Source organism: Oncorhynchus mykiss, chromosome 1 (genome assembly GCF_013265735.2).
Source record: "Oncorhynchus mykiss isolate Arlee chromosome 1, USDA_OmykA_1.1, whole genome shotgun sequence".
NCBI lineage: Eukaryota > Metazoa > Chordata > Actinopteri > Salmoniformes > Salmonidae > Oncorhynchus > Oncorhynchus mykiss.
Genome location: NC_048565.1, coordinates 85,516,486 through 85,542,148, shown reverse-complemented (window position 1 = coordinate 85,542,148; position 25,663 = coordinate 85,516,486). Strand labels below are relative to the sequence as shown.

The 25,663-nt window shown below is 43.2% G+C and overlaps 1 protein-coding gene across 3 annotated transcripts in view; it reads left to right on the top strand.

Annotated features, from left to right (window-relative positions):
• LOC110519057 (collagen alpha-1(XIX) chain) overlaps window positions 1-25,663 on the top strand; it is a 266,495-nt gene that overhangs the window by 82,568 nt on the left and 158,264 nt on the right. For all 3 annotated transcript variants that reach the window (XM_036987654.1, XM_036987651.1, XM_036987663.1), the window contains exons 15-17: window positions 7,762-7,797; window positions 13,495-13,524; window positions 17,695-17,748. In XM_036987654.1, coding sequence (XP_036843549.1) covers window positions 7,762-7,797; window positions 13,495-13,524; window positions 17,695-17,748 — 120 coding nt within the window. The remainder of the gene's footprint in view (window positions 1-7,761; window positions 7,798-13,494; window positions 13,525-17,694; window positions 17,749-25,663) is intronic.

Sequence of the window (25,663 nt, the reverse complement as noted above, 5' to 3'; positions counted from 1 at the left end):
AAAGGACATGTATTCATTATAAAGGACATGTATTCATTATAAAGGACATGTATTCATTATAAAGGACATGTATTCATTATAAAGGACATGTATTCATTATAAAGGACATGTATTCATTATAAAGGACATGTATTCATTATAAAGGACATGTATTCATTATAAAGGACATGTATTCATTATAAAGGACATGTATTAATTATAAAGGACATGTATTCATTTTAAAGGACATGTATTCATTATAAAGGACATGTATTCATTATAAAGGACATGTATTCATTATAAAGGACATGTATTCATTATAAAGGACACATGTATTCATTATAAAGGACATGTATTCATTGTAAAGGACATGTATTCATTATAAAGGACATGTATTCATTATAAAGGACATGTATTCATTATAAAGGACATGTATTCATTATAAAGGGCATGTATTCATTATAAAGGACATGTATTCATTATAAAGGACATGTATTCATTATAAAGTACATGTATTCATTATAAAGGACATGTATTCATTATAAAGGGCATGTATTCATTATAAAGGACATGTATTCATTATAAAGGACATGTATTCATTATAAAGGACATGTATTCATTATAAAGGACATGTATTCATTATACAGGACACATGTATTCATTATAAAGGACACATGTATTCATTATAAAGGACATGTATTCATTATAAAGGACATGTATTCATTATAAAGGACATGTATTCATTATAAAGGACATGTATTCATTATAAAGGACATGTATTCATTATAAAGGACATGTATTCATTATAAAGGACATGTATTCATTATAACGGACATGTATTCATTATAAAGGACATGTATTCATTATAAAGGACATGTATTCATTATAAAGGACATGTATTCATTATAAAGGACATGTATTCATTATAAAGGACATGTATTCATTATAAAGGACATGTATTCATTATAAAGGACATGTATTCATTATAAAGGACACGTATTCATTATAAAGGACACATGTATTCATTATAAAGGACATGTATTCATTATAAAGGACATATATTCATTATAAAGGACATGTATTCATTATAAAGGACATGTATTCATTATAAAGGACATGTATTCATTATAAAGGACACATGTATTCATTATGAAGGACATGTATTCATTATAAAGGACATGTATTCATTATAAAGGACATGTATTCATTATAAAGGACATGTATTCATTATAAAGGACATGTATTCATTATAAAGGACACATGTATTCATTATAAAGGACATGTATTCATTATAAAGGACACATGTATTCATTATAAAGGACAGGTATTCATTATAAAGGACACATGTATTCATTATAAAGGACATGTATTCATTATAAAGGACACATGTATTCATTATAAAGGACATGTATTCATTATAAAGGACATGTATTCATTATAAAGGACATGTATTCATTATAAAGGACATGTATTCATTATAAAGGACATGTATTCATTATAAAGGACATGTATTCATTATAAAGGACATGTATTCATTATACAGGACACATGTATTCATTATAAAGGACATGTATTCATTATAAAGGACATGTATTCATTATAAAGGACATGTATTCATTATAAAGGACATGTATTCATTATAAAGGACATGTATTCATTATAAAGGACATGTATTCATTATAAAGGACATGTATTCATTATAAAGGACACATGTATTCATTATAAAGGACACATGTATTCATTATAAAGGACACATGTATTCATTATAAAGGACACATATATTCATTATAAAGGACATGTATTCATTATAAAGGACATGTATTCATTATAAAGGACATGTATTCATTATAAAGGACATGTATTCATTATAAAGGGCATGTATTCATTATAAAGGACATGTATTCATTATAAAGGACACATGTATTCATTATAAAGGACACATGTATTCATTATAAAGGACACATGTATTCATTATAAAGGACACATATATTCATTATAAAGGACATGTATTCATTATAAAGGACATGTATTCATTATAAAGGACATGTATTCATTATAAAGGACATGTATTCATTATAAAGGGCATGTATTCATTATAAAGGACATGTATTCATTATAAAGGACACATGTATTCATTATAAAGGACACATGTATTCATTATAAAGGACATGTATTCATTATAAAGGACACATATATTCATTATAAAGGACATGTATTCATTATAAAGGACATGTATTCATTATAAAGGACATGTATTCATTATAAAGGACATGTATTCATTATAAAGGACATGTATTCATTATAAAGGACATGTATTCATTATAAAGGACATGTATTCATTTTAAAGGACATGTATTCATTATAAAGGACATGTATTCATTATAAAGGATATGTATTCATTATAAAGGACATGTATTCATTATAAAGGACACATGTATTCATTATAAAGGACACATGTATTCATTATAAAGGACATGTATTCATTATAAAGGACATGTATTCATTATAAAGGACATGTATTCATTATAAAGGACATGTATTCATTATAAAGGGCATGTATTCATTATAAAGGACATGTATTCATTATAAAGGACATGTATTCATTATAAAGGACACATGTATTCATTATAAAGGACACATGTATTCATTATAAAGGACATGTATTCATTATAAAGGACATGTATTCATTATAAAGGACATGTATTCATTATACAGGACACATGTATTCATTATAAAGGACACATGTATTCATTATAAAGGACATGTATTCATAATAAAGGACATGTATTCATTATAAAGGACATGTATTTATTATAAAGGACATGTATTCATTATAAAGGACATGTATTCATTTTAAAGGACATGTATTCATTATAAAGGACATGTATTCATTATAAAGGATATGTATTCATTATAAAGGACATGTATTCATTATAAAGGACACATGTATTCATTATAAAGGACACATGTATTCATTATAAAGGACATGTATTCATTATAAAGGACATGTATTCATTATAAAGGACATGTATTCATTATAAAGGACATGTATTCATTATAAAGGGCATGTATTCATTATAAAGGACATGTATTCATTATAAAGGACATGTATTCATTATAAAGGACATGTATTCATTATAAAGGACATGTATTCATTATAAAGGGCATGTATTCATTATAAAGGACATGTATTCATTATAAAGGACATGTATTCATTATAAAGGACATGTATTCATTATAAAGGACATGTATTCATTATAAAGGACACATGTATTCATTATAAAGGACATGTATTCATTATAAAGGACATGTATTCATTATAAAGAACATGTATTCATTATAAAGGACATGTATTCATTATAAAGGACATGTATTCATTATAAAGGACATGTATTCATTATAACGGACATGTATTCATTATAAAGGACATGTATTCATTATAAAGGACACATGTATTCATTATAAAGGACACATGTATTCATTATAAAGGACACATGTATTCATTATAAAGGACATGTATTCATTATAAAGGACATGTATTCATTATAAAGGACATGTATTCATTATAAAGGACATGTATTCATTATAAAGGACACGTATTCATTATAAAGGACACATGTATTCATTATAAAGGACATGTATTCATTATAAAGGACAAATGTATTCATTATAAAGGACATGTATTCATTATAAAGGACACGTATTCATTATAAAGGACACGTATTCATTATAAAGGACACGTATTCATTATAAAGGACACGTATTCATTATAAAGGACACGTATTCATTATAAAGGACATGTATTCATTATAAAGGACATGTATTCATTATAAAGGACACGTATTCATTATAAAGGACACGTATTCATTATAAAGGACACATGTATTCATTATAAAGGACACATGTATTCATTATAAAGGACAGGTATTCATTATAAAGGACACATGTATTCATTATAAAGGACATGTATTCATTATAAAGGACACATGCTTACAAACCGTAATTCAATGGATAGTGAACATATTTTATTTGAAAATCAGACAGAGGGAAAGTTTTATAGAGAAGGAAGATACTGTTATGGAGAAATATCCAGCTTGTGCATGTGAGAATAGATAGTATAAAAAACAGATGAGAGTAGACCAGGGAGTTGAGAGGTACTGTTTACGTTGTGTCATGGGAAAACTACTCTCTTCCTACTACTTTCTTTCAAAGAAGTTTACACAGTTGGGAAATACCTGGTACCTAATGGCAGAAGTAAAGTATTCTAGACAAACAGTCAGCTTGTGAGAATAGACAGTAAATTAATAGAGAAGAATATAGTGGAAAGTGCATGATACATTGAGCTAACGTTTACTATTGTCATCATGGGAAACCCTCCCATCTCTGAATCTACCACCTGGCTTGTTAACTAAACAAGGTGTCATGGATGTCTCTGTGTTAACACTGAAAATGCTTTTTACCTGAAGTTATGAAGCCGATGGTTATTTTATCGTCCGTCAGATCTGATAATATCATGTTATCCACCTGCCTCTATCTCTCTCACACACACACACACACACATCGCCTGACAGAAAGGAGACACGCACACACTCACACATACACCACATCGCCTGACAGAAAGAATACACACAGCCTCACACATACACCACATCGCCTGACAGAAAGAACACACACACACTCACACATACACCACTTCGCCTGACAGAAAGAACACACACACACATACACCACATCGCCTGACAGAAAGAACACACACACACACACACACACACACACACACACACACACCACATGCCCTGACAGAAAGTACACACACACACACACACATTGCCTGACGTAAAGGACTGTCCCGAAACAGTCTTCATTTCCTGACACAAATATTGACCTTTAACCAGGACAGAGTCCCAAATGGCAACCTATTCCTTATATGGGATGGACAGCACACCAGACATAGGTTCCTAGGGAATAGGATGGACAGCACACCAGACATAGGTTCCTAGGGAATAGGATGGACAGCACACCAGACATAGGTTCCTAGGGATTAGGATGGACAGCACACCAGACATAGGTTCCTAGGGAATAGGATGGACAGCACACCAGACATAGGTTCCTAGGGATTAGGATGGACAGCACACCAGACATAGGTTCCTAGGGAATAGGATGGACAGCACACCAGACATAGGTTCCTAGGGAATAGGATGGACAGCACACCAGACATAGGTTCCTAGGGAATAGGATGCACAGCACACCAGACATAGGTTCCTAGGGAATAGGATGGACAGCACACCAGACATAGGTTCCTAGGGAATAGGATGGACAGCACACCAGACATAGGTTCCTAGGGAATAGGATGGACAGCACACCAGACATAGGTTCCTAGGGAATAGGATCGACAGCACACCAGACATAGGTTCCTAGGGAATAGGATGGACAGCACACCAGACATAGGTTCCTAGGGAATAGGATGGACAGCACACCAGACATAGGGTCCTAGGGAATAGGATGGACAGCACACCAGACATAGGTTTCTAGGGAATAGGATGGACAGCACACCAGACATAGGTTCCTAGGGAATAGGATGGACAGCACACCAGACATAGGTTCCTAGGGAATAGGATGGACAGCACACCAGACATAGGTTCCTAGGGAATAGGATGGACAGCACACCAGACATAGGTTCCTAAGGAATAGGATGGACAGCACACCAGACATAGGTTCCTAGGGAATAGGATGGAAAGCACAACAGACATAGGTTCCTAGGGAATAGGATGGACAGCACACCAGACATAGGTTCCTAGGGAATAGGATGGACAGCACACCAGACATAGGTTCCTAGGGAATAGGATGCACAGCACACCAGACATAGGTTCCTAGGGAATAGGATGGACAGCACACCAGACATAGGTTCCTAGGGAATAGGATGGACAGCACACCAGACATAGGTTCCTAGGGAATAGGATGCACAGCACACCAGACATAGGTTCCTAGGGAATAGGATGGACAGCACACCAGACATAGGTTCCTAAGGGATAGGATGGACAGCACACCAGACATAGGTTCCTAGGGAATAGGATGGACAGCACACCAGACATAGGTTCCTAGGGAATAGGATGGACAGCACACCAGACATAGGTTCCTAGGGAATAGGATGGACAGCACACCAGACATAGGTTCCTAGGGAATAGGATCGACAGCACACCAGACATAGGTTCCTAGGGAATAGGATGGACAGCACACCAGACATAGGTTCCTAGGGAATAGGGTGTCTTGTGGTATGAAGACCAGACATAGGTTCCTAGGGAATAGGATGGACAGCACACCAGACATAGGTTCCTAGGGATTAGGATGGACAGCACACCAGACATAGGTTCCTAGGGAATAGGATGGACAGCACACCAGACATAGGTTCCTAGGGAATAGGATGCACAGCACACCAGACATAGGTTCCTAGGGAATAGGATGGACAGCACACCAGACATAGGTTCCTAGGGAATAGGATGGACAGCACACCAGACATAGGTTCCTAGGGAATAGGATGCACAGCACACCAGACATAGGTTCCTAGGGAATAGGATGGACAGCACACCAGACATAGGTTCCTAGGGAATAGGATGGACAGCACACCAGACATAGGTTCCTAGGGAATAGGATGGACAGCACACCAGACATAGGTTCCTAGGGAATAGGATGGACAGCACACCAGACATAGGTTCCTAAGGAATAGGATGGACAGCACACCAGACATAGGTTCCTAGGGAATAGGATGGACAGCACACCAGACATAGGTTCCTAGGGAATAGGATGGACAGCACACCAGACATACAGTAGGTTCCTAGGGAATAGGATGGACAGCACACCAGACATAGGTTCCTAGGGAATAGGATGGACAGCACACCAGACATAGGTTCCTAGGGAATAGGATGGACAGCACACCAGACATAGGTTCCTAGGGAATAGGATGGACAGCACACCAGACATAGGTTCCTAGGGAATAGGATGGACAGCACACCAGACATATGTTCCTAGGGAATAGGGTGTCTTGTGGTATGAAGACCAGACATAGGTTCCTAGGGGTTAGGATGGACAGCACACCAGACATAGGTTCCTAGGGATTAGGATGGACAGCACACCAGACATAGGTTCCTAGGGAATAGGATGGACAGCACACCAGACATAGGTTCCTAGGGAATAGGGTGTCATGTGGTATGAAGACCAGACATAGGTTTCTGATACTATTTGCAACTATTCCTTTAGTTATGCTTTGCCAGGCAAGCTCAATCAAGCCCAGATAATGTTTTTGAAATTATGTGAAATAGTATTTGAACCCAGCTGTGGTGGACAACACACACACACACACAGCTAAATGAAGCAGTAACACAATGTGCTGTTTATTTTGACTGACCTTTAAAGCTCTGCATGCACAAGCCCTCCCGCAAGCACCGCCGCTTGGCTCAATGTGGAGGTAACTTCTTCAGACATTTATTTAGAGTAGTAATAATCTCTGACAGTATTTACAGACTAAGAGAATGATTGAATAGCAGCAATTCCTTTCCTTTCAAAATGAATCGTCTGAATGTGTGTCACTTGACGTTCCGTGTTGTACTATACGTTGTGTATGATAGGTGCTGAGGAAAGATCCATATAAGAGTCACTATTGACGTTCCGTGTTGTACTATACGTTGTGTATAATAGGTGCTGAGGAAAGATCCTTATAAGAGTCAATAAATTGATGAATGACTAATGAGTTCAACGATAGAAAACAACAGTTTCTCTCTCCCACAGGGCGATACGGGTCTTCAAGGTCTGCCTGGTCTAAGTGTGAGTATGCAGTCTTTTATGCAGCTGTCTTCATATGAATCTATACACACACACACACACACACACACACACACACACACACACACACACACACACACACACACACACACACACACACACACACACACACACACACACACACACACACACACACACACACACACAGGGGGGATGAGGAGGGGGGATGAGGAAAGTGGAAGGAGGAGGAATGAGGGGGGATGAGGAGAGTGGAAGGAGGGGGGTTGCGGAGAGTGGAAGGAGGGGGATGAGGGGGGATGAGGAGAGGGGAAGGAGGAGGAATGAGGGGGGATGAGGAGAGGGGAAGGAGGGGGGATGAGGAGAGTGGAAGGAGGGGGGAAGGAAGAGAGGGGAAGGAGAAGGAATGAGGGGGGATGAGGAGAGGGGAAGGAGTGGGGATGAGGAGAGGGGAAGGAGGAGGGATGAGGAGAGGGGAAGGAGGAGGGATGAGGAGAGGGGAAGGAGGAGGGATGAGGGGGGATGAGGAGGGGAGAGAGGGATTTGGAACTGCTCAGGTGAACAGTCTCAGTGTCACATTACCATCCACCTCTGTGCTGTCTGGGAGGTCAGGCAAGGAGAGGCCAGACAGGTGTAGATGAGGATGGTTAAACCCCTCTCTCCACACCTCTCCTGGGGCTTGGAGCATGGTGGAGAGCAGGCAGGCAGACCACTGGTCTGGAGCTCTGGGGGGAATGATGGGAAGGGCAGGAAAAGATGAGAAGGGGGTGACAGGTAGCATCCATGGTGGACCTACATGTGTGAGAGAAGTTGAAGACATGGTTTCCTTCACTCTGTCTCTCAACTTTGAAGTTTTATTAGTCAAATTTAAGTTATCATGTATGCCGAATGCAACAGGTGAAATGCTTACTTACAAGCCCTTAAAACCAACAATGCAGTTTTAAGAAAATGCTTTAAGAAAATATTTACAAAGAACAAAAAGTAACACAATAAAATAACAATAACGAGGCTAAATACAGGCTAGGCTATGTACCTGGTCAATGTGCGTGGGTACAGGTTAGTCGAGCTCATTTGTACATGTAAGTAGGGGTAAAGTGACTATGCATAGATAATAAACAGTGAGTAGCAGCAGTGTTAAAACAAATGGAGGGGGGGGGTGTCAATGTAAACAGTCCTGGTGGCCATTTGATTAATTGTTCAGCAGTCTTATGGCTTGGTGGTAGAAGCTGTTAAAGAGCCTCTTGGACCCAGACTTGGTGCTCCAGTACCGCTTGCCGTGTGGTAGCAGAGAGAACAGTCTATGACTTGGGTGACTGGAGTCTTTTTTGGGCCTTCCTCTAACACCGCCGAGTATAGAGGTGCTGGATGGCAGGAAGCTTGGCCCCGGTGATGTACTGGGCCGTACGCACTACCCTCTGTAGCTCCTAATGGTTGGATGCCGAACAGTTGCCATACCAGGCGGTGATGCAACCGGTCAGGATGCTCTCGATGGTGCATCTGTAGAACTTTTTGAGGATCTGGGGACCCATGACAAATATTTTCAGTCTCCTAAGGGGGAATAGGTTTTGTCATGCCCTCTTCACAACTGTTTTGGTGTGTTGGACCATGATAGTTTGTTGGTGATGTGGACACCAAGGAAACTCTCGACCCACTCCACTACAGCCCTGTCGATGTGAATGGGGGCGTGTTCGACCCTCCTTTTCCTGTAGTCCACGATCATCTCCTTTGTCTTGCCCACGTTGAGGGAGAGTTTGTTGTCCTGGCACCACACTGCCAGGTCTCTGGCCTCCTGCCTATAGACTGTATCATTGTTGTCGGTGAGACAGCCTATAGGCAGGAGGCCTTACCACCGTTGTGTCGTAAGCAAACTTAATGATGGTGTTGGAGTCGTGCTTGGCCACGCGGACTTGGGTGAACAGGGAGTACAGGAGGGGACTAAGCACATACCCCTGAGGGGCCCCAGTGTTGAGGATTGGCGTGGCAGATGTGTTGTTGCCTACACTTACCACCTGGGGGCGGCCCGTCAGGAAGTCCAGGATCCAGTTGCAGAGGGAGGTGTTTAGTTCCAGGGTCCTTAGCTTAGTGATGAGCTTTGTGGGCACTATGGTGTTGAATGCTGAGCTGAAGTCAATGAACAGTATTCCTACAAAGGTGTTCATTTTGTCCTGGTGGGAAAGGGCAGTGTGGAGTGCGATTGAGATTGCGTCATCTGTGGATCTATTTGGGCGGTATGCGAATTGGAGTGGGTCTAGGGTTTCCGGGATGATTGTGTTGATGTCAGTCATGACCAGCCTTTCAATGAACTTCATGGCTACTGACGTGAGTGCTACGGGGCGGTAGTCATTTAGGCAGGTTACCTTCGCTTTCTTGAGCAGAGGGACTATGGTGGTGTGCTTGAAACATGTAGGTATTACATGTACAGGATACACATGGCAGACACTGTCCAATTCAATGCTTACTGGCAGGTTCCTTCTGGACAACGCAACAACAATAAGAAATAATAAAAGATATGAATACCAACATAAAATAAATGGCTCAGTAGAATAGAATAAACCTCTCCTCTCCTCAGCTCTCCTCTCCTGAGCTCTCCTCAACTCTTCTCTCCTCAACTCTCCCCTCCTCAACTCTCCTCAACTCTCCTCTCCTCTCCTCAACTCTCCTCAGCTCTCCTCACCTCTCCTCAACTCTCCTCTCCTCAGCTCTCCTCTCTTCTCCTCAGTTCTCCTGTCTTCTCCTCAGCTCTCCTCTCTTCTCATCAGCTCTCCTCTCTTCTCATCAGCTCTCCTCTTCTCCTCAGCTCTCCTCTTCTCCTCAGCTCTCCTCTTCTCCTCAGCTCTCCTCTCTTCTCCTCAGCTCTCCTCTCTTCTCCTCAGCTCTCATCTCTTCTCCTCAGCTCTCCTCAACTCTCCTCAACTCTCCTCAGCTCTCCTCTCCTCAGCTCTCCTCTCCTCAACACTCCTCTCCTCAACACTCCTTTCTTCTTCTCAGCTCTCATCTCTTCTCCTCAGCTCTCCTCTCTTCTCCTCAGCTCTCCTCTCTTCTCCTCAGCTCTCCTCTCTTCTCCTCAGCTCTCCTCTCTTCTTCTCAGCTCTCTTCTTTCTTCTCCTCAGCTCTCCTCTCCTCAACTCTCCTCTGCTCTCCTCTCTTCTCCTCCCCACTGACTCAGTCTAGGAGTTCCAGACGCCAGTCTCTCCCAGTAGACCCTCAGCGTTTAGTGAATCCCAGTAGAAGCCTCAGCATGCTTCATGCATAGTGCTCCTATAATTGGGCTGGCTGCACTGTCTGCTTGTCCTCTCTAGTTCTGTTAACATGAGCCCAGGGGAGAGGGAGCTTAGTGGGAGCATAGCCTAGAAACTCCTAGACAGAGACTGGTAGATTAATATACACACACATGCATGGGTGCACACACACTCACAGAGACGCACAATGCTCACACGCGCACACACAAACAATGCATGAACCCACGCACGTACACACACACACACTAATACACACAGGGCCTGGCTGGTGGTAATAGGGGAGGTGATGGGTGACGATTAAGAGTATACTGTGAGTGGTTAGCTAATTATCTGCCCTGCCACGTCTCATTAGCACTGGAGCGAAGCAGAGTGTGTGTGACACCGTCCCTTTCATGTCACCCAAATACTTACCAAACCCCAACCGAAAACTGTCACCGTTGACGAGCTATTTACACTAGCTAATTATACATTAATAAGAGACGAATCAGGATAACAGAAATTCTATCCTGGCTATCGAGAACACCATGGTTGGCGTTACCAGGTCTTCTCACAACAGCCTTGTAAACAACATTGCAGTGATAGTGGACGTACTATCACTGAACACTTACTGAACGCTACTAAATGGTAGTATAGATGAACTAGCCGATATACCCCATTCAGGTTAACCCAAGGTTTCCTTTTTACAAGTACTGTGTAGATATGCTATACATTGAGAATGAATTGAGTTAGTAAAGCAGTGCTTTGTGAGATAGAACATTGTGTTTTATAGAGGGGCATCACGGTTCCTAGCTGTCGTTCATGTTTACAGCCGCTGTCACAGATACCAAAGGCTTGTCAGCCGTCTTGTTAAACGATACATTTCTGTCCACCGTTTTAAAGGGGCAGTCTGGGATTTAAAAAAAACAATGAAGCCGCCACCCTGCCACAGTTTTGGTAAACGGCTAAGGACTGCCCATCCATGAGATCAAAATGATAGTTTTAACCATGTTCTGAAGCTCAGCAGGGCGAGGCAACCCTGTTCCTGGAGTACACAGGTACTGCAGGGTTCTGTTCTAACTAGGCACCACACCTGATCAACTGAGCTAATTGATCAGTTCAGTGATTGCCTGAATTCAACACACCTGGTCTTCCAGGTCGATTAAATCAAAAACAGGAACTGCCTACCCCTGATGTGCAGTGTTTGTTTACAATTATATTGTTGACAAACAATGGAGTAAAATAGAAGCTTATATTTGGGGTTTTGATGGGGTACGACAGTTGAACTAAGCTCATGAAACATTTGAAGTTATCATGGGTATATATCACCCCCCAAAAAAGTACAAAACAGGATGTACCAACTACAGATTGCACCTTTAAGCACAGAGACAGGAGCCTGTGAGTGACACATTCTGTACACATGTCATGTTATGAATGGCTATTTTCTGCAGCTGCTGCTTCCAAGAAAAAGGCCTCAGTGTTTTTGCGAGGATGCCAATTGAAAGGGGACACCACTTATTTGGGATGGATGTGTAAGCTGATAGGTTGATCTGTGGCCCTGAATGTGGACAGTAGTTTGTGAGGACAGACAACTCTGTCCGTCCGCCCGTCCGTCCGTCTGTCCGCCCGTCTGCCCGTCTGCCCGTCTGTCTGTCCGCCTGTCCGTCTGTCTGTCTGTCTGTCTGTCTGTCTGTCTGTCTGTCTGTCTGTCCGCCTGTCTGCCTGTCCGTCCGTCCGCCCGTCTGCCTGCCTGTCTGCCTGTCTGTCCGTCCGTCTGTCTGACTGTCTCTGTCTGTCATCCGTCTGTCTGTCCATATGTCTGTCTGTCCTTTTGATTGTATGTCTGTCTGCATACATGACTGTCTGTCTGTCTGTCTGCTCCCCTCCCATCCACCCACATCCCCAGGAGTGTGTCTGCTCCCCTCCCTTCCACCCACATCACCAGTAGGAGTGTGACTGCTCCCCTCCCTTCCACCCACATCACCAGTAGGAGTGTGACTGCTCCCCTCCCTTCCACCCACATCACCAGTAGGAGTGTGTCTGCTCCCCTCCCTTCCACCCACATCACCAGTAGGAGTGTGTCTGCTCCCCTCCCTTCCACCCACATCACCAGTAGGAGTGTGTCTGCTCCCCTCCCTTCCACCCACATCGCCCAGTAGGAGTGTGTCTGCTCCCCTCCCTTCCACCCACATCACCAGTAGGAGTGTGACTGCTCCCCTCCCTTCCACCCACATCCCCAGTAGGAGTGTGACTGTGAAAGGCCCTAACCTGGGTTCAAGTAGTACTGCTTGGACTCAGTCCCTTCTGACCCACATTCACAGCAGCATTTTTCAAAGAATTGTTACGAGATTACAAAAACCATAACCTGCCACATTCTGATCAATCTACAAATGCTGTTTTGTTCTTCTGATTGAACTATTTTGTATAGTGTATAATGTGTCTTCAATTAGACTGATATTGTAACTGTCATATTGTAGTTGTCATTGTTTTCTCTTGTTTGTTTCAGGTGGAGAAAGAGGGACTCAAGGGAGATCAGGTATATTCATATTTTCCTTGACATTTCATTGTTTTTATGTGGTACACAGAGTCTGAAGCTCACATCCGTATGTACCCAGCAACACATACCTCTCCCTATGCTGTTTTGACAGGCTGTTAAATAAACCAGACATGAAACCAAACAGCCCTCTCCTCCTGATCCAAATCAATTTGATGAAGTGCACTTTTTATTATGTAATTCGTCACGAAACAATGGCCCTGCCTAGGTCAGATTTACAATAGACCCAGGCATACAGCAGTTTATATGAGGCCTTGTCAGATGAGGAATGACAACTGCAGGAGTTATGTTGGAGAACTATGGGAGTTCCTAATATTGATGGCGTACGGACGTGTTATCATTGTGAATGACAACTGCAGGAGTTATGTTGGAGAACTATGGGAGTTCCTAATATTGATGGCGTGCGGACGTGTTATCATTGTGAATGATCTAACAGTGCAGTAGAATCTAACACTGCAGTAGTATCTAACAGTGCAGTAGTATCTAACAGTGCAGTAGAATCTAACAGTGCAGTAGAATCTAACACTGCAGTAGAATCTAACACTGCAGTAGTATCTAACAGTGCAGTAGTATCTAACAGTGCAGTAGAATCTAACAGTGCAGTAGTATCTAACACTGCAGTAGAATCTAACTGTGCAGTAGTATCTAACAGTGCAGTAGAATCTAACAGTGCAGTAGTATCTAACAGTGCAGTAGAATCTAACAGTGCAGTAGTATCTAACACTGCAGTAGTATCTAACAGTGCAGTAGTATCTAACAGTGCAGTAATATCTAACAGTGCAGTAGTATCTAACAGTGCAGTAGTATCTAACAGTGCAGTAGTATCTAACAGTGCAGTAGTATCTAACAGTGCAGTAGTATCTAACAGTGCAGTAGTGTCTAACAGTGCAGTAGTATCTAACAGTGCAGTAGTATCTAACAGTACAGTAGTATCTAAAAGTGCAGTAGTATCTAACAGTGCAGTAGTATCTAACAGTGCAGTAGTATCTAACAGTGCAGTAGTATCTAACAGTGCAGTAGTGTCTAACAGTGCAGTAGTATCTAACAGTGCAGTAGTATCTAACAGTGCAGTAGTATCTAACAGTGCAGTAGAATCTAACACTGCAGTAGAATCTAACACTGCAGTAGTATCTAACAGTGCAGTAGATTCTAACAGTGCAGTAGTATCTAACACTGCAGTAGAATCTAACAGTGCAGTAGTATCTAACAGTGCAGTAGTATCTAACAGTGCAGTAGTATCTAACAGTGCAGTAGTATCTAAAAGTGATTCACAAAATATACACAAATCTAAAAGTAAAAGAATGGAATTAAGAAATATATTAATATTAGATTGAGCAATATTGGAGTGGCATTGACTAAAATACAGTAGAATATAATACAGTATATAGATATGAGATGAGTAAAGCAGTATGAAACCATTATTAAAGTGACTAGTGTTCCAGTATTAATGTGACTAGTGTTCCATTATTAAAGTGACTAGTGTTCCATTATTAAAGTGGCCAGTCATTCCATGTCTATGTATATATGTCAGCAGCCTCTGCAGGGTTGAGGTACCGGGTGGAAGCCGGCTAGTGGTGGCTGTTTAACAGTCTGATGGCCTTGGAATAGAAGCTGTTATTCAGACTCTCGGTCCCAGCTTTGATGCACCTGTACTGACCTGTACTTCTGGATGATAGCGGGGTGAACAGGCCGTTACTCGGGTGGTTGATGTCCTTGATTATCTTTTTGGCCTTCGGGTGCTGTAGGTGTCCTGGAGGGCAGGCAGTATGATCCCAGTGATGTGTTGGGCAGACCGCACCACCCTCTGGAGAGCGCTGCGGTTGCGGGCGGTGTAGTTGCCGTACCAGGCGGTGATACAGCCTGACAGGATGCTCTCAATTGTGTGTCTGTAAAAGTTTGTGAGGGTTTTAGGGGCCAAGACAAGGTTGAAGAGACACTGTTGCACCTTCTTCACCACGCTGTCTGTGTGGGTAGACCATTTCAGTGTCTGTGATGTGTACGCCGAGGAACTTGATGCTTTCCACCTTCTCCACTGCGGTCACATCAATGTGGATAGAGGCTTGCTCCCTTTGCTGTTTCCTGAAGTCCACCATCAGCTCCTTTGTTTTGTTGACGTTGAGGGAGAGGTTCATTTCCTGACACCACACTCCGAGGGCCCTCACCTCCTCCCTGTAGGCTGTCTTGTTATTGTTGGTAATCAGGCCTACTACTGTTGTGTCATCTGCAAACTTGATGATTGAGTTGGAGGTGTGCGTGGCCACGCAGTCATGGGTGAACAGGGAGAATAGGAGGGTACTATGGTGTTGAAGGCTGAGCTGTAGTCAATGAACAGCATTCTTACATAGGTATTCCTCTTTTCCAGATGGGATAGGGCAGTGTGCAGTGTATTGGCAATTTAATTGTCTGTGGATCTATTGGGGCAGTAAGAACATTTAAGTGGGTCTAGGGTGTAATGTAAGGTAGAGGTGATATGATCCTTAACTAGCCTCTCAAAGCACTTCATGATGATAGAAGTGAGTGATACGGCGCGATAGTAATTTAGTTCAGTTACCTTTGCTTTTTTGGGTACAGGAACAATGGTGGACATCTTGAGCATGTGGGGACAGCAGACTAGGATAGGGATGGATTGAATATGTCCGTAAACACTCCAGCCAGCTTGTCTGCGCATGCTCTGAGGACGCAGCTATGGATGCCATCTGGACCAACAGCCTTGCGAAGGTTAATACGTTTAAATGTCTTACTCCCGTCATCCACAGAGAACAAGAGTCAACAGTCGTTGGGAGCAGGACACGTCGGTGCACTTGTGTTATCCTCAAAGCAGGCGAAGAAGTTATCTAGCTTGTCCGGTAGCAAGACGTCGGTGTCCGCGATGTGTCTGGTGATAATCCGTGATTGTCTGTAGACCCTTTCACATACGTCTCGTGTCTAAGCCGTTGAATCGCACACCTATGTTACCAGTCTCACACCTATGTTACCAGTCTTACACCTATGTTACCAGTCTTACACCTATGTTACCAGTCTTACACCTATGTTACCAGTCTTACACCTATGTTACCAGTCTTACACCTATGTTACCAGTTTTACACCTATGTTACCAGTCTTACACCTATGTTACCAGTCTTACACCTATGTTACCAGTCTTACACCTATGTTACCAGTCTTACACCTATGTTACCAGTCTTACACCTATGTTACCAGTCTTACACCTATGTTACCAGTCTTACACCTATGTTACCAGTCTTACACCTATATAACCAGTCTTACACCTATGTTTTGCATCTGACAGGGTCCACCTGGCCTAACTGGAGATATGGTACGCCCAGCACCAGCAATTAAACTTGAATGAAATCAAATCTAGGTATTTTCATACAGCAATTAAGCCAACTAGGCAGCCAGTGGTCTTTGTGCTGCACAGGAGGTTGGTGGCATCTTAGTTGGGGAGAACAGGCTAGTGGTAATGACTGGAGCAGAATCAGTGGAATGGTATCAAATGCATCAAACACATGGTTTCCAGGTAATTGATGCCGTTCCATTTGCTCTGTTCCAGCCATTATTATGAACCGTCCTCCTGTCAGCAGCCTCCAATGGTGTGCTGAGAACATGTGGATCTAACATCTGTCTCCATAGCAGCTTTATAAGCAACATGCTGTTAACCCATAGCCTGATCCAGGATCTGTTTGTGCTGCCTTTCTAACTCATATTGTCATTGGCAACAGGTCTGGGATGAGGCCATGAGTTTACATCTGTCTCCACAGAAACAAGCTGGATACACACTCATTCCAACACTGAATGCCATCCAACCGGTCTATCTAGGAATCCATCCAGCATCCAGCTAGCCTGGTCCATTGCTGTCCTTGTCGAGCCAATCTTCCTTTGGCATGGCAATGAGTAGGAAGGCATTGGCATGATAGCACAAACAGATCTGGCACCATGCTAGCATCCAGCCCCTCTCTCTCTCTCTTATACAGAAGCGACATTTCAACAAATAGCAGATATCAATGGCGTGTCAAACAGGGGAATGCTAGGCTATGTGTCCAGTTTACTGCTGCTATGAGAGGCCTAGACCGTGAAGCTAGGGTAACGCAACACCCATAGCCTGGCCATACACAAATGACAGCCCTGATCTGATACCCTTCTGTCTTCTGTCCCTAGGGATCCCCTGGGTTGCCAGGTCAGACGGGGGCTCTGGGCAAAGAGGGAAAAAGGGTGAGTAAACGCCACACACACAATCACACACAGGCACTGCTACTCTTTGTGTGGCCTGGGCTGGGCCTTTCTCCTGCTTCTGGACCCCTTCCCCTGGGGACTGCCTGACAACAGCTGAGGACAGCGTGTGGAGTAGGGTCCGGAGTTGGCCTGGGTGGGCCTGGGTGGGCCTGGTAGGGTGGAGCCCTGGGGGAATGCTAATAGTTGGACTAGGTTTAATAAATGTCTCTGAGAGGTCAACATGACTGGCAGCACACGTGGCCAGTCCCAGCAGGCAGCTGCCCTAACCAGTGTTATGTTTCCTATAAAGGGCCATACAGGGTTAAAAGAACAATGGCTGTGACTGTACAAACAAGAACATTCCAGTTCTACCCAGTTGGCCCACTTGGATTTCACCTCTTGCTACAGTCGGGCAGTCTTAGAGCTCTCACCAATTCCTGGAGGTACTGCAGTGGTCAATGTCATTTTTACATTGTAGTCATTTAGCAGACGCTCTTATCCAGAGCCACTTACAGTAGTGATTGTATACATCTTTTTACATTCAACTTAGCCTTGATTAAACTACAGCATGATACTGTGATGCTTCAGATGCAGGATCTTAATTTGATTGTTGAGTGTTGAGATTGTCCCGTTATGTTGGTTTTCAAACGTAAGTAGTGTAAGTATAGTGTATTCACTTTAGAAGCCAATCTAAAAGATGACTTGTTAGAGGCCTGATTGGTCTCACACTTTTTCTCCATCCCTAGCAAACACAGCTGATTAATCACCTGGCATTCTAATCTGAAGATCATGATTAGGTGATTTTATTTATTTAATTTATTTCACCTTTATTTAACCAGGTAGGCTAGTTGAGAACAAGTTCTCATTTACAACTGTGACCTGGCCAAGAATAAAGCAAAGCAGTTCGACACATACAACAACACAGTTACACATGGAATCAACAAACATACAGTCAATAATACAGTAGAAAAAAGTATATATACAGTGTGTGCAAATATGGTAAGATAAGGGAGGTAAGGCAATAAATATGCCATGGTGGCGATGTAATTACAATATACCAATTAAACACTGGAGTGATTGATGTGCAGAAGATGAATGTGCAAGTAGAGATACTGAGATACTGGGGTACAAAGGAGCAAGATAAATAAATACAGTATGGGGATGAGGTAGTTGGATGGGCTATTTACAGATGGGCTATGTACAGATGCAGTGATCTATAAGCTGCTCTGACAGTTGGTGCTTAAAGCTAGTGAGGGAGATAGAAGCCTCCAGTTTCAGTGATTTTTGCAGTTCGTTCCAGTCATTGGCAGCAGACAACTAGAAGGAAAGGCGGCTAAATGAGGAATTGGCTTTGGGGGTGACCAGTGAGATATACCTGCTGGAGCGTGTGCTACGGGTGGGTGCTGCTATGGTGACCAGTGAGCTGAGATAAGGCGGGGCTTTACCTAGCAGAGACTTGTAAATGACCTGAAGCCAGTGTGTCCGGTGACAAGTATGAAGCGAGGGCCAGCCATTGAGAGCATACAGGTCGCAATGGTGGGTAGGATATGGAGCTTTGGTGACAAAACGAATGGCACTGTGATAGACTGCATCCAATTTGTTGAGTAGAGTGTTGGAGGCTATTTTGTAAATGACATCGCCGAAGTCGAGGATCGGTAGGCTGGTCATTTTTACGAGGGTATGTTTGGCAGCAGGATTGAAGGATGCTTTGTTGCGACATAGGAAGCCAATTCTAGATTTAATTTTGGATTGGAGATGCTTAATTAATGTGAGTCTGTAGGGAGAGTTTACAGTCTAACCAGACACCTAGGTATTTGTAGGTGTCCACATATTCTAAGTCAGAGCTGTCCAGAGTAGTGATGCTGGACGGGCGGGCAGGTGCGGGCAGCGATCGGCTGAAGAGCATGCATTTAGTTTTACTTGCATTTAAGAGCAGTTGGAGGCCACGGAAGGAGAGTTGTATGGCATTGAAGCTCGTCTGGAGGTTAGTTAACACAGTCCAAAGAAGGGCCAGAAGTATACAGAATGGTGTCGTCTGCGTAGAGGTGGATGAGAGAATCACCAGCAGCAAGAGTGACATCATTGATGTATACAGAGAAGAGAGTCTGCCCGAGAATTGAACCCTGTGGCACCCCCATAGAGACTGCCAGAGGTCCAGACATCAGGCCCTCCGATTTGAAACTGAACTCTGTCTGAGAAGTAGCTGGTGAACCAGATAAGAATGTGGTGATTGACAGAGTCGAAAGCCTTGGCCAGGTCGATGAAGATGGCTGCACAGTAATGTCTCTTATTGATGGTGGTTATGATATAATTTAGGACCTTGAGTGTGGCTGAGGTGCACCCATGACCGGCTCTGAAACCAGATTGCATAGCGGAGAAGTTACGGTGGGATTCTAAATGGTTGGTAATCTGTTTGTTAACTTGGCTTTCAAAGACCTTAGAAAGGCAGGGTAGGATAGATATACTGTAGGTCTGTAGCAGTTTGGGTCTAGAGTGTCTCCCCTTTGAAGAGGGGGATGATCGCGGCAGCTTTCCAATCTTTGGGAATCTCAGACGATACGAAAGAGAGGTTGAACAGGCTAGTAATAAGGGTTGCAACAATTTTGACAGATAATTTTAGAAAGAGAGGGTCCAGATTGTCTAGCCCGGCTGATTACTGGAGTCAGGTGTGTTTGCTGGGGCTGGGGCAAAACTGTGACACCAATCAGGCCCTCGAGGACTGGAATTGGCCACCTTGTGTTAGAGGAATGTGATTGTTGTTGCCAACCCCTGACTGAGTCATCAATGACAGTTGGAGTAAGTGTGTAATATGGTCATACGAGGCTCCCCCTGCCCTCTGCGAGTCTGGCTCTGACGTCATAACAAACTATTACAAACAAGTACACCGATTATGGCAGTCAATTATTATTTCTTCACAGATGACGATACTGGCTCAGTTATGGACATTGGGCTGTTACAGAAGATTTATTGAGGGCTGAGTGGTGGTTTATGTAGAAGTAGTGATTTATTCAGAAGTGGGCCAAGTAAGTCTGCCTTCCGGATTAGTCGATGCTGCGAAACGATACTCTTCGAGACATCTGGGCCCGTATTCACAAAGAGGCTCAGAGTCAGAGTACAGATCTAGGATCAGGTCTCCTCTGTCAATATAATCTTATTCATTATGATCTGAAAGGGAAACTGATCCTATATCAGCACTTCTACACTAAGGGGCTTTGCGAATTTGGGCCATGGGCAACAATAGCATTTCCCTAGTAGGCTAGTTACAATACTATAAACAGTTCATATCTATACATTGAGTGTACAAAACATTAAGAACACCTGCTCTTTCCATGACATAGACTGACCAGGTGAATCCAGGTGACAGCTATGATCCCTTATTGTGATGTAATTTGTTAAATCCACTTCATTCGGTGTAGATGAAGGGGAGGAGACAGGTTAAATAATGCTTATTAAGCCATGAGACAGTTGAGACATGGATTGTAGGTTGAATGGGCAAGACAAAATATTTAAGTTCTTTTGAACGGGGTATGGTAGTAGGTGCCAGGCACACCAGTTTGGGTCAAGAACTGCAACGCTGCTGGGTTATTTACGCTCAACAGTTACCCGTGTCTTTCAAGAATGGTCCACTACCCTAAGGACATCCAGCTAACTTGACACAACTTTGGGAAGCATTGGAGTCAACATGAGCAGCATCCCTGTGGAACGCTTTGGAGTCAACATGAGCAGCATCCCTGTGGAAGCATTGGAGTCAACATGAGCAGCATCCCTGTGGAACGCTTTGGAGTCAACATGAGCAGCATCCCTGTGGAACGCTTTGGAGTCAACATGAGCAGCATCCTTGTGGAACGCTTTGGAGTCAACATGAGCAGCATCCCTGTGGAACGCTTTGGAGTCAACATGAGCAGCATCCCTGTGGAACGCTTTGGAGTCAACATGAGCAGCATCCCTGTGGAACGCTTTGGAGTCAACATGAGCAGCATCCCTGTGGAACGCTTTGGAGTCAACATGAGCAGCATCCCTGTGGAACGCTTTGGAGTCAACATGAGCAGCATCCCTGTGGAACGCTTTGGACACCTTTCCATGACCCGAGTCCATGACCCGACGAATTGAGGCTGTTCTGAGAGCAAAAGGGGAGAGTGGGGGGGCCTTAATAAGAAATATATTCTTAAAGTTTGGTACACTCAGTGTATATCAACAGTTTAGTGCTATTCCTGAACTTTTCCGTAGCTCTCACTGACACTGCATGAGCTAACAGTGAATCACATTCTCAATGCAATAATTCCTGGACAGAAAAAGAGAATTGAAATCGGAAGTTAGTTAGAGCTGATGGCTGGTGCTACTGTTTATATCCTCACACCATAAGTTAGTTAGAGCAGATGGCTGGTGCTACTGTTTATATCCTCACACCAGAAGTGGAACGTTGCAACATAGCGTATCTGACCTTGGAGGCAACTGAATCGTTCGGTGTCAAAGGTCACAAATTATAGCGTGACCTCTATGAGAACTTGAACATAATGTCCAATTTCTACCCAATCATAACCCTTTTAATTGGTTTCAGTCTGTGTTTGGAGTCCAATTGGAGTCCAATCAGCATGTTGTAATGTTTCCTCGCTGGGTTTGGACCACTGTTCATTAAAAGCAGTGAGCCCCATAAGGGAATAAAGTAGCATTTAAACTAATGTCTTCTTGAGTGTGGAACATGCCTGGGTTCAAACATGATTTGTTTTCTTTCTTTTTAACTACACTTCATTTGAGCTCCCCTGGCGTGATGGGTCTAGTGGAATAGGCAAAAACCCTGTCAACTGGCACTCCAGTCAGGCTCATTCAAATGCTTATTTTTGTTGTTGTTGAAAGAAGTCCAATACTAATTGAACCCAGGTCAGGTGTGGAAGGGTATCTCCTTCAGTAATAATGTGTGAGTGGAGTAGAGTCGTTACACTAAGCCAGTCGGCCATTTGAATCCGTGTCAAAAAAAATTGTTCTGTTGAAGACACACAACCTCTCTATTAATACCCAGGATGGGTCCTCGAATGGAGACCTGTTCCCTGCTGTATGTAGGACACTACTTCTGATCAGAGCCCTATGAGGTAGTGCACTACTTCTGAACAGGGCTCTATGAGGTAGTGCACTACTTCTGACCAGAGTCCTATGAGGTAGTACACTACTTCTGACCAGAGCCCTATGAGGTAGTACACTACTTCTGACCAGAGCCCTATGAGGTAGTACACTACTTCTGACCAGAGCCCTATGAGCTAGTCCACTACTTCTGACCAGAGCCCTATGAGCTAGTCCACTACTTCTGACCAGAGCCCTATGAGCTAGTCCACTACTTCTGACCAGAGCCCTATGAGGTTGTACACTACTTCTGACCAGAGCCCTATGAGGTAGTACACTACTTCTGACCAGAGCCCTATGAGCTAGTCCACTACTTCTGACCAGAGCCCTATGAGCTAGTCCACTACTTCTGACCAAAGCCCTATGAGCTAGTGCACTACTTCTGACCAGAGCCCTATGAGGTGGTGCACTACTTCTGACCAGAGCCCTATGAGCTAGTCCACTACTTCTGACCAGAGCCCTATGAGCTAGTCCACTACTTCTGACCAGAGCCCTATGAGCTAGTCCACTACTTCTGACCAGAGCCCTATGAGCTAGTCCACTACTTCTGACCAGAGCCCTATGAGCTAGTCCACTACTTCTGACCAGAGCCCTATGAGGTGGTGCACTACTTCTGAATAGTACAAAGAGTTCCATTTGGGCCGCAGGCTCTGTCTTTGATGGCTGCTGGCCTGCATGGCTTCCTGGTTACTATGAATGTGCTAAGGTTCAATTTCAACTCAAGGGTGCACCAATCAGCTTTAGGGGGGTTAAAGCTCTGAGCCTGTCACAGGTAGCCCAGGGAAGTTGTTGATCAACCTTGGAAGCTTGTGGTTTAAGGAAGGGAAAGAAGACTTATTATTGGGGTCGGGTCTCTCTCTCTCTCTCTCTCTCTCTCACTCTCTCTCTCTCTCTCTCTCTCTCACTCTCTCGCCAGAAGGCCAGTTGATATCTCTCACCCAATTAACAACCCTCGCCCAACATTACACATTAGTTTTACGCCTTGTGAGTTTCCAGACCTGGGTTCAAATAGTACTGAAAATCATTTAAAATACTTTCACTGTGCTTGATTGAGTTAGCCAATGCGCAATGCAACCAGTAGAATAGTCCCAAATTTAGTCCCAAACATGTCTGGCACTTCAGGGAGGGTAACGCTCGACAGTATTTGAACGATTTCAAATAGTATTTGAACCCAGGTCTGCCTTTCACACCTTCTGAGTTTCCACTTGGTAAGGTGGCCTCAGCTGCCAAGGAATCTCCTGACTTCACTGTCTCTGAGCACTCAGGACCTTTTACGGAGTAGACGGAAGTATCAAGCTTCCTATCAAGGTATTGGATTAGACATTTGATTTGGGGTATAAGCTGTCGTCCAACCCAGCCCCTCTCACACTGTCTGCTTCTGTTCAGTTGAAGAAAAACAACCGATCAGGCCCCTACCGTACGTCTCCCTTTAAAGAGACGTAGAGGGCTTTGGAACAGGTGGGAACAGGGGAACAGGAGCAGAGCAGGAAAGGGTGTATTTGAATCATTTCTGGTCAATGGCGTATTCATGTACCTTTATTTATACAGGCTACTCTCATTGAGACAAATCTCTTTTACAAGGGAGACCTGTTCATATATATATATATATGTTAACTGGGTGGTTCGAGCCCTGAATGCTGATTGGCTGACAGCCGTGGTATATCAATCAGACCATATAGCGCGGATATGACAAAACATTTGTTTTTACTGCTCTAATTACGTTGGTAACCAGTTTATAATAGCAATGAGGCATGAGGGGGTGTGGTATATGGCCAATATACCACTGCTAATGGTTGACCTTAACAACATGTCAGGATGGCAGTAAGGATGGCATCACTGTCGTACAGTATGCAGGAAAAATGACAAACACTATGGAGTTGGACTTTGTAGTCATTAAGGTGTGTGTGTGTGTGTGTGTGTGTGTGTGTGTGTGTGTGTGTTGTTTTCAGTATTAAAGCCTTGCGTCTGCATCACACCATGGTGGAGGGTAGCACCATTAATAGTCATGTGACTTGCTTGCCATCCATTATGCATACAGTAGCACTGACAGAATGGCAGTCTAGGGCTGTGTCACAAATGATACTCTATTACCTATACAGTGCACTACTTTTAACTAGAGGCCTATGCGCACCCTGTGGGCTTTGGTTTAAAGGAGTGTTGCGAATAGGGGTGCCATTTGGGACGCAACTTCTGACACTCAGCAGGAGATCAAAAGGGAAGAGGAAGGGTACCTGTTAAAAAGGATTTCTCTCCTTGCCGCTGGCGACACAGTCAAACATGAATCAGAAGCTCCTGTGATGATGTGCTAAGCTTCATGTGGTCATTGTAGGTTGGCTGTGTCCCACACTGGACCAGAGAGGAACAGGGACTAGGGGTGTGGTGGTGTAGGGATTTGGGGGTTTTACACTGTAAAGCTGCTCGGCATTGGCAGCATATGGACATCAGGCTTTGTCCCAAATGGCAATTCCCTAAATAGTGCACTATTTTTCTGTATAGCCCTATGCACCCTTGTAATAAATAGTGCGCTACAAATGGAATAGTGTGACATTTGGGTCTGTTATAAGACAGAGAAAAGTCTGGACTGAAGGGAATGAGACGTGAGGATTTGGGATTTGACCGTGTGAATCTTGTTGGCGTTCGCAGCCTCTGGGCATTAGTGTCTGGGATAAGACTGAACCGATGACTGAGTAACTGAATAACTTCCCTGTTAGGGCAATACATCTGGACTCATCTTGTGAGCTATCAACAGAATCACAGTGTTGCTCTCCTTCCTCCTTTCACTACTAACTAGCTCAACTAC